This window comes from Xenopus laevis, chromosome 7S, assembly GCF_017654675.1.
Source record: "Xenopus laevis strain J_2021 chromosome 7S, Xenopus_laevis_v10.1, whole genome shotgun sequence".
Taxonomy (NCBI): Eukaryota; Metazoa; Chordata; class Amphibia; order Anura; family Pipidae; genus Xenopus; species Xenopus laevis.
Window position 1 is genome coordinate 96,973,153 of NC_054384.1, and position 9,511 is coordinate 96,982,663.

Genomic DNA, 9,511 nt, shown 5'->3' on the forward strand with positions numbered 1-9,511 from the left:
ATGTGTCGCAGTGGGACCTGGATTTTACTATTGAGTGCTGTTCTTATATCTACCAGGGAGCTGTTATCTTGTGTTAGGGAGCTGCTTTCTGGTTACCTTCCCATTGTTCTGTTATTAGACTGCTGGGGGGGGGAAGGGAGCGGGTGATATCACTCCAACTTGCAGTACAGCAGTAAAGAGTGACTGAAGTTTATCAGAGCACAAGTCACATGACTGGGGGCAGGTGGGAAACTATGTCTAGCCCCGTGTTGGATTTCAAAATTAAATATAAAAAGATATGTTTGCTCTTTTAAGAAATGGATTTCATTGCAAAATTCTGCTGGAGCATTTTTTCCCACAACAGTATCCCTTTAAAGGTTTTTATACTCAATTGGAGCTCCAGCCTCCTTCTTTTGCCCCAGCTGTCCAGCCTTATCCAAACCCAATGCTCCTGTAAGCAAGAATAGCAAAATATAGATTTCAGATATTTTAAAGCCTTTTTATAAATGATGCTGCTAATAATAGTTTGTAGGATCTATGAATCCTAAGGTTGCTCTTCGATCTATGCTTCTAAACAACAGGTGGCACGGCAAAGAGGCACAGCAGACAAGGAGTTAAATACTGCACATTGATATCTGATATGCATCAATTCACTATTTGCAAATGATCTGCCCTTGGACCCTTGCAGTCAGCTACTTTTGTCCCCATGAATATTGCCTAGGGTTTACTAGGCAATATTAAATGCCATGTAATGAATGGATACTTGTCACTTCCTTATGAATGAGGCACCAATGTGAGCTGTACTCATGTAGAGACTGAGCACACCTGAGGCAATGTTGTCCATTTGCTTTGCTTCAACATCAATGTTGCACTTGCATGGATGGACTGGATGAGTATGTGAAAATATTAACCTTTTTCATTAAATAACATTGCAAGGAATGTCCAATATGCAGCCTTTCAGGAGAAGGGTAAATGGCCACAGGCAGGGCATAACTGTGTAACTTAGACACTGTACAGGACAATATAGCATCTTAAGTATTAAGAATCTGAATCGCTAGGTTGATTTTCTGCAACAATTTTCCTGGCAGCTCCATGACTTTCACCTCTTCTTTTCTTTGGCTTTGAATGTTGTTCATTTCTAGGCAGTGCACAATATCTACCTTCAGCTAGGTCTTTGGGGCTGCATAGGGGCCCATGCACCTTGACAGTTTTTCCAAACTTGGAATAGTCTACCGAGTACCTGCCTTCTTCTTCTGTGACAATGGGAACAAACCGGCGGCCCCAAAGGATTTCATCTGGTAAGTAGGATGTTCTTGCCTGGGTAGTGATACCTGTTGTCTCCACCACACCTTCCAGAATTGCCACCACCTCCAGATCTCCATTGCAAAGATCATAAGCTGAAAAGGGATATAGTGGGCTTCTTTCATCAATGGTGTGGCTAACAATCAGCGGGGATACCAAGAAGATGGAATTAGTCCCTACAGGGTTTTCCACTTGGATGTCGACCTGGGAAATAGGAATGACTTCTCCTTCTTCCGTTGTGGTCTTCTTCACAATTTGGATTTTGATGGAAGCACTGATAATCATGCTTTTCCTCAAGTCACCCACACGGAACATAAAGCGGTACTTCCCATCACGACAGGCTATAACAGCATGTTTGCTAAAAATCAATGTTTCTGCCCGGCGGTTGGCTTGAGCGGTTTTCATAAAAATACATCCCAACATGACTGCATTGATGATTAACCCAGATATATTTTGTATAATGAGCACTGTTATGGCCAAAGGACACTGCTCAGTCACCATTCGGCCTCCGAATCCGATAGTAACTTGAACTTCAATGGAGAAGAGGAAGGCTGAAGTAAAAGACTGGATGTTAGTTACGCAAGGCACAAAAGAGCCACGTTTTGGGCCAAGGTCACCATGGGCAAAAGCTATTAGCCACCAAGCCATAGCAAACAGCATCCAACTGCAAATAAATGTCATTGTGAAGATAAGCAAACTGTGATGCCATTTAAGATCCACCATGGTTGTGAAGACATCTTGGAGGAATCGTCCTTGCTCACGAATGTTCTTATGGGCCACATTGCAGGCTCCATTTTTCCCCACAAAACGTGCTCTTCTGGTTTTGGGTCTGTACTGGGAATGGGAAGCCCCTTCTTCTGCCAGGCGAGTGATTAGGAACTCGTCAGGAAGAAGTCCTTTCCTGGCTAGCATCTTGGTATGAAGGAAATTATTCAGCTGTCGTCACTCATAAACATCACGTTGCCTGTGGAAATAAAGGAAATAGATAATGAGATAGAAATAGCAAAGAATTCCAGATAGCCAGATATCAGAATTGTATCATGACAGGGTAAACAAATATATGTGTTTGCTTTCTTCGAGGTTAGGCTATTCTATGCAGAGAGTCTTAATAATCTGCATATTTATTATTTTTTATTATTTTATCATTTATTATTAAGAAGCTGCCATGCTACCTCCACCACTACCGATAAGTATATGTTGAATTTCACACTATTTAAAAATAATACTTATTAAATGACAGAAGAGCCAACATGTTTCACCCCAAAAAAATGTCATCCTCCTCAAGGTCAATAAGTGATAATTTTGGTCCTGAAAATGCAATTATACCTCCCTTTGGAGTTGCACTCATTTTCTTGCAGATTTGTTATCTATTGTTGGGGTCTTAATGGTAAATCAGGTTTAGGATCTCAGAGGATCTGTCATTACTAAAGAATAATGGGAAGGAGCCAATACATGATCTAGAGCAGGGGTCCTCAACCTTTTTTTACATGAGCCACATTCAAATATTAAAAGAGTTGGAGAGCAACACAAGCATGAAAAAAATTCCATAGGGGTTCCAAATAAGGGTTTTGAGCAGTTATTTGGTAGTCCCTATGTGGACTGGCAGCCTCCAGGAGGCTCTGTTTGGCAGTACACCTGGTTTTATGCAATTAAAACTTGCCTGGAATTTAAAAAAATAAACACCTGCTTTGAGGCCATTGGGCCAACAGCCAAGGGGTTGGACAGCAGCATGCTGCTCATGAGCCACTGGTTGAGGATGACTGATTTAGGGAATGACAAATAGAGGTGGATAGAGGACATAGGAGTAGGTAACTGAAGACATGGTTAGATGGAGATGGGAGGTCCATTGGGTTTTAGTTATGCCACTTTCTCTTTAAATGAAAGTAACATAAATATTTGGTCAGTTGAGTCTTTAAGCTCAGGCGTTGGACATATTATGTTTTTGTGCGGTATTTACTACTGTGAAAACACAGAGAAACTAGTTATGTCTTGAAATTTATTTCATTAATTTTTACATTTCTCCCTATTTGTTAACAATCACATTTGGCAAGGATTTGTTCTTTCCTCAAATTTGTTAAAACATCAAGTTTCCTTCTTTATCACACTACACACCTGCATTCTTTTAAACACATGCATTTTTTACAAACTTCTGACCAAATGTGGGGACTAGGGTCTGGGCTGTAGGGGAACTAACTACCATTACAATGGTTTAAACTTTGATCCCCAACCAGTAGCTCGTGAGCAACATGTTGCTCTCCAACCCCTTGGATGTTGCTCTCAGGGTTCTCAAAGCAGGTGCTTATTTTCGAATTCCAAGCTTGAAAGCATGTTTAAATTGCATAAAACCTAAGTATAGTACCAAGTAGAGCCTCCTGTCGGTCCACATAGGGGCTACCAAATAGCCAATCACAGCCCTTATTTGGCACCCAAGGGACTTTTTCATGTTTGTGTTACTCCCCAACTCTTTTTACATTTGAATGTGGCTCATGGGTAAAAAAAGGTTGGGGATCCCTGGTTTAAAGGTACATACAGTCAGAACCAGCAATGCTTTCAATGCTATTATTGAACTAATGAATGTACAGGAATGGGACCTGTTATCCAGAATACTCGAGACCTCCGGTTTTTCAGATGGTACTACTGACTAATGTCTTTAGAAAAAGATCCCTACTTGGTGGCTTCAGTGATGTCATCATGAGATTTTGCACTGAAAATTTCTTATGGGAAAGTTTATGAGCGGAGTGCCAAGCACAGTTAGGGAGTAGGTGAGATTGAGCTTTACAACATGATGGTTGTTTGTGTTGGGGATCAAGGCCAAGAGACAAAGGGGTATATTTATCAAAGAGTGAAGTTAATAGTGAAGTTCCGCCACTAGAGTGAAATTCCGCCACTTTCCATTCATTTCTATGGGATTTTTAAAGGCGTATTTATCAAAGGGTGAACTTTCCCTTTCACCCATTGATAAATATGCCTTTCAAAATCCCATAGAAATGAATTGTGAGCTGCGGAATTTCACTCTAGTGGCGGAACTTCACTCTTTGATAAATTTACCCCAAAGTAGCTGCTGATCCTCCACCTGCTTGTCTGGTATGTGGGAATTGTTCACCTACAAAACACTTATTTCAGTTCTGCTGTATTTAGATTGTTCACCATAAACAAAGATTGTTTTCAACTGCTTCCCATATTTAACGTTTTTACCATTTTCCCAAAAATATATCTGTGCATTATAATTTCTATGTATAAGATCTCCCATAAATGGCTGTTACCATATTCCATGTGTTTTATGTGAAAGTAGACCAATAAACATACTTTAATGTTAAATAAACCAATTATTAGCCCTGATTTCCAGTAATGTGGATAAACTCACCTTTTTCTATAATTTTGATAAGATAGTGCTATGAATATTATTTTTAAAATAGTCCGGGCTTTGTCCATGTCAAGTAAAAAATTACTTTGTACTTAACCATGCAGCATCAAAGACCAACAATTATGTTTGGCACAAGTCCTATTTATTGTACTTATTTAAAAAAAAAAAAAGAGTTAGTATCGCTTAAGTCAGCCCATGTATGAGGCAGATTTCAGATTGTAGTGCATGTTTAGATAAAAATACACCCTGTGTGCTCAGACAGGTGAATTACAACTTTTGCTAATGCTTATGATATGGGACTGAATCAGCTGCTTTCCCACCAGCGGAAGGTGAAGAAACTGTTTAAGTAACATTAGACTTAGCCTACCCAAACAAAAAAAATCACCCTCCACCCATTTTTACAGACTGAGAATGTTCCAAAGATTTGATAGGATGTGCTCGAATCATACAAATTGCATAAAAGCTCCATAGAAACGCAATGGATGTAATTTGGTAAATTTGTCATTTTTCAACATATTTCTTAAAGCCCACTGTAATAAACAGCAAAAAAAGCCTTCAAATATAACAGACGGTGGTTAAATTATGCAATTTACCCTTTGTCTCCTCTAATCCCACTTCATCCCATCCTCTATAATAGAGCTATGCCGGGAAAACATGCTACAAAAATGTTGGATTTGTATTGGGGGAACTGTCCCAGACCCACATGGGTTTCAAAACCAATATTAAATTAAACGGCAACAGGTATAATATTCAAAACTTTGGTGATGTCTCAGTAGAAACACAACAGCCACAGACAATGATTGATTCTAAACCTATTAACAAAATTGATTGATAGCAATAGCTAGTTAAAAATCATGGAAAAGATGATCTATGTTTGTACTACGTTTTGGTAATCTCCAACCTACTGCTCTACATTTAATAAAAAAAACATCCATTGCTGTAACTGGCAAACAGCCTATCCCTGTTTCATACCTTCCAACTGTCTCGTTGTTTGCAGGACAGTCCTAATTTTGACAGCTCAGCCTGCAGTTCCGGATTATTACTGAAATGTCCTGACTTTCTCTTTGATCTCCTGCACTGAACAGCCAGAAAATGATACAAAGTTAATTGGCTTTTGGCAGAGAACCCAGAATACATGGCAGGTTGATTAAGATACTTTTGTAACAATTTAAGGTAATTGTAACAATTTAAGATAAGCAGGTCTCTTGGGGAAACTGTGACTTGCATCTTAAAGGGCAATTCACCTGCATTAGAAAAACTTTAATAACACATAAAAACCACAGAAATGTGTTCAAAGTTTCATAACCTGCCACATTTTGTAATAAGGGGGTGTGGACACAAAAAAAAAATAAAAAATCACCTGCAAATCTTTTTGTCCCTCTTTCTATTTCCAAAATGCTGTGAGGTATGCTGTTTTAGACCAACTACGCTGATCTACTGTATGAATTAAATATCACTTTTGAGCACACAGCTTAACTGGCCCCAAACTGGGATTATTCATTTACTAGTAAAGCTGTAGAGCAGCCTGGAAAAGGAAAAAGATCACCTGTCAGGTGGCAGGAATCAGTATCACTAACACAATGTCCGGCTATCTCTCTCTTTCTCTCTGCAGTCAGATAAACAGTGCAGCTCGGGTTTCTGGTTGTGCATGCAGTTTGACTCCTTTCAGCACCAGGGACAGCTCTGCTGGTTACAGGATTCAATGGATACACCACTGCCAAAATATATATATATATATATATATATATATATATATATATATATATATATATATATATATGTATTGCTTTCTCGTAATACAAAAATATATTATGCACCCCAGCTAATAAATAAGGCACAACATGTTCCAGGCCTCCCTATCTGAAATGATTATAAGCCTGTGCTGTAGGATGGAAGTTTGCCTATGGATATAAGTGTTCCCCAGGTCAGTTATGTACAGAATAAGCTTACCTTGATTATTCCATTCACCTGTTCAGGCTACCGGTGTGTTTCTGGAAGCCTTTCCCCTATCCAAGAGGGAAGATGGTACAGCTTTGTGTTTCCTGTCTGTAAGCAGGATGCATTCAATTCAATAGGAGGTGGATGAGGCTTCTGTAGCTGTGCCCTCTGATTGGCTGGTGAACTGGGCTGTTCCAATCTGACAAACAATACCAGAAAGGGGGGACTAGATTGTGTGAAAAGGTCTGATGGAGGCAGGATGATTATTCAGGCTCATCACGCTTTGATGTTTTTATATATTGACCCATGTCTTATCTTGCCGGGATCTGTGTCCTTTTACTTCTGTTATCAGAAAGCAAATTTGTAAGAAATTGATTTAATGAATCGTATACATGAGACTAGGACAGCTGTACTCACACTCTCTGTATCCTATTATGATATTACAAAGGAATAAAACAAAGAAAAACAACAAGAATATAAAACAAAGAAAAACAATAGCATGTCCTTATATTGCACTGTATTTATCTCTATATCAACTCAAATATAGGCAGTGCTTTAACAGGCATAAACACAAAAAGTGGTACATTTTATATATATATATATATATATATATATATATATATATATATATATATATATATATATATATATATATATATATATATATATTGTATGCTTTGAGTGAAACTCATAGTACTTGTGTATATATTCCCATTGTCTAAATTGTGTGTACCCCTATTTGTGTTTATGCCTTGTGTTTAAGCCATTTCTGATTCCTGCATCCTGTAATATAAATGATGGACGAACAGAGAACTGTTACATTTATGGAAAAGCCTCTTCCCCCCCTCATTGTCAATGAGTGTCAGTAGATAAATGATCAATGGCAAACACACTACATTGGGCAGGGGGATGGGAATGGAACAACACTGGCTTTAGCTACTTAAAATAACGGTATGGGACCCGTTATCCGGAAACCCATTATCCAGAGAGATACAACCAATGACTAATCTCCCCGAACTGAAGCGTGTCTCTGCCCTTAGGGTAGGTATTCCATTGAAATCTGAATAGGAAGGTGCTCTAATGGATTTCATTGTTAACAGTACTGCACTGATGTAATGTATTGGTAACCAACTCAAGGTTTACTGGTTGGACACTACTTGCTAATGGTTTCCTGCAGTCCATCTGCACACTTCTCCTCCAACTTTGCACCCAACCATGGCACATGCCTCACCTGTTTACCCCCTTTTCCCTCCTGCCATCAGGGGAACACAAGCAATGGGTTCTTCTAGCTGCTGATCCTTGACCTGACCCTTTGTAAGGGATAACTTAGGGGGCAATGTGGAGGCAGCAGGAAGGAGAGTCTTTCAGGCAAGAGCTGGCTGAACCCACGGGACACAGACAAACAAATGGCAGGATGACGAGGGCAATGAATCAGACTGGAACAGGACGGAGAGGGTGAAGATCAGGACTGGACTAGACAGGTTGAGAGGGCGAAGATCAGGACTAGACAGGAAGAAGTGGGCGAAGGTCAGGACAGAAACAGACTGGATTAGGACTGGATGGTGCGGGCATAGATCAGATCAGGAGGCAGGAGCAGACTAGAAGTATAGAACAGGATGGTGCGGGCGTACTTCAGGAGCAGACTAGAGATTGGAAACATGAGGACAGGTGCAGATGCAGAAAGAGACTGGAGTAGAAGAGAGACTTGAGCAGAATAGCAAGAGGACTGGATAGCAGGAGAGGACTGGAGCGGAGAGCAGGAGAGGACTGGAGCAGAGAGCGGGAGAGGACTGGAACGGAGAGCAGTCAGGGCAAGATGCAGAGCAAGACAAGGGAAGATATAGACAGTGTACAAGTCAGAGCAGAACAAGAAGCAGGAACCAGAAAGGCAAGTTCAGGTCAAGGTCGAAACATGTTAAAGGAACAGTTCAGTCTGAAAATAAAAACTGGGTAAATAGATAGGCTGTGCAAAATAAAAAATGTTTCTAATATAGTTAGTTAGCCAAAAATGTAATGTATAAAGGCTGGAATGACTGGATGTGTAACATAATAGCCAGAACACTACTTTTTCAGCTCTCTAACTCTGAGTTAGTCAGCAACTTGAAGGGGGCCACATGGGACATAACTATTCAGTGAGTTTGTAATCGATCCTTAGCATTCAGCTCAGATTCAAAAGCAACAGATATGACCCATGTGGCCCCCCTCAAGGCTCTGATTGGTTACTGCCTGGTAACCATTCAGTGGAAACCAAGAGAGCTGAAAAGTAGTAGTGTTCTGGCTATTATGTTACACATCCAGGCACTCCAGCCTTTATACATTACATTTTTGCCTAACGAACTACCGGTATATTAGAAACATTTTTCATTTTGCACAGCCTGTCTATTTACCAAGTTTTTATTTTTCCACTGAACAATTCCTTTAAGACAAGGTAAAAGTAGGACTGGAGGAGAACTGGGAGGGAAAGACAAGAACAGAACAAGGAAAGATAAGGAGGAAAGGTTCAAGGTAGGACAGAACAAGGCAAGGAGGCTAGAGCTGAAACCCTTAGCTAGGGACACTGCCACACTGCTTGTCTGGGAAACAATGCTCTGGCAAGGTGTGTTCGGAGGGCTGGCCTTAAATAGGGCAGAGTCAGCCCTGATTGGCTGAATACAAACCAGTCAAAGCTGCTGCTGGGCTGGGGCTGCAAAGGCCAGGTAATATATAGTGAGGAACCCAGTAGGCTGATCACCTGGCCCAGTGGTTAAGACGTTGAACCAGAAACCCAAAGGTCCCTGATTTTGAATCCCAGCAGAGCCTTACACCTTTTGGTTTCCAAGATCTTAGTGGTGGGTTGTTTCTGGTTGCTGCCCTATTTGTATTTTCCCCATGTATTCAACCCTTTGTCACTGTCCAGGATAGGGCGGCAGATAGACAGAAGTATCTAGT

General features: G+C 40.3%; 1 protein-coding gene across 1 annotated transcript; it reads right to left on the minus strand.

Moving 5' to 3' along the window:
* Positions 1-287: 287 nt before the first annotated feature.
* LOC108697779 (ATP-sensitive inward rectifier potassium channel 11) lies at positions 288-6,911 on the minus strand. Its single transcript, XM_018228152.2, has 2 exons — positions 6,596-6,911; positions 288-2,245 (listed from the first exon to the last, which is right to left on the minus strand). Exon 2 carries the CDS (start codon positions 2,191-2,193, stop codon positions 1,018-1,020), a length of 1,176 nt encoding a protein of 391 aa, XP_018083641.1. The 5' UTR covers positions 2,194-2,245; positions 6,596-6,911; the 3' UTR covers positions 288-1,017.
* Between the last annotated feature and the right edge of the window lie 2,600 nt (positions 6,912-9,511).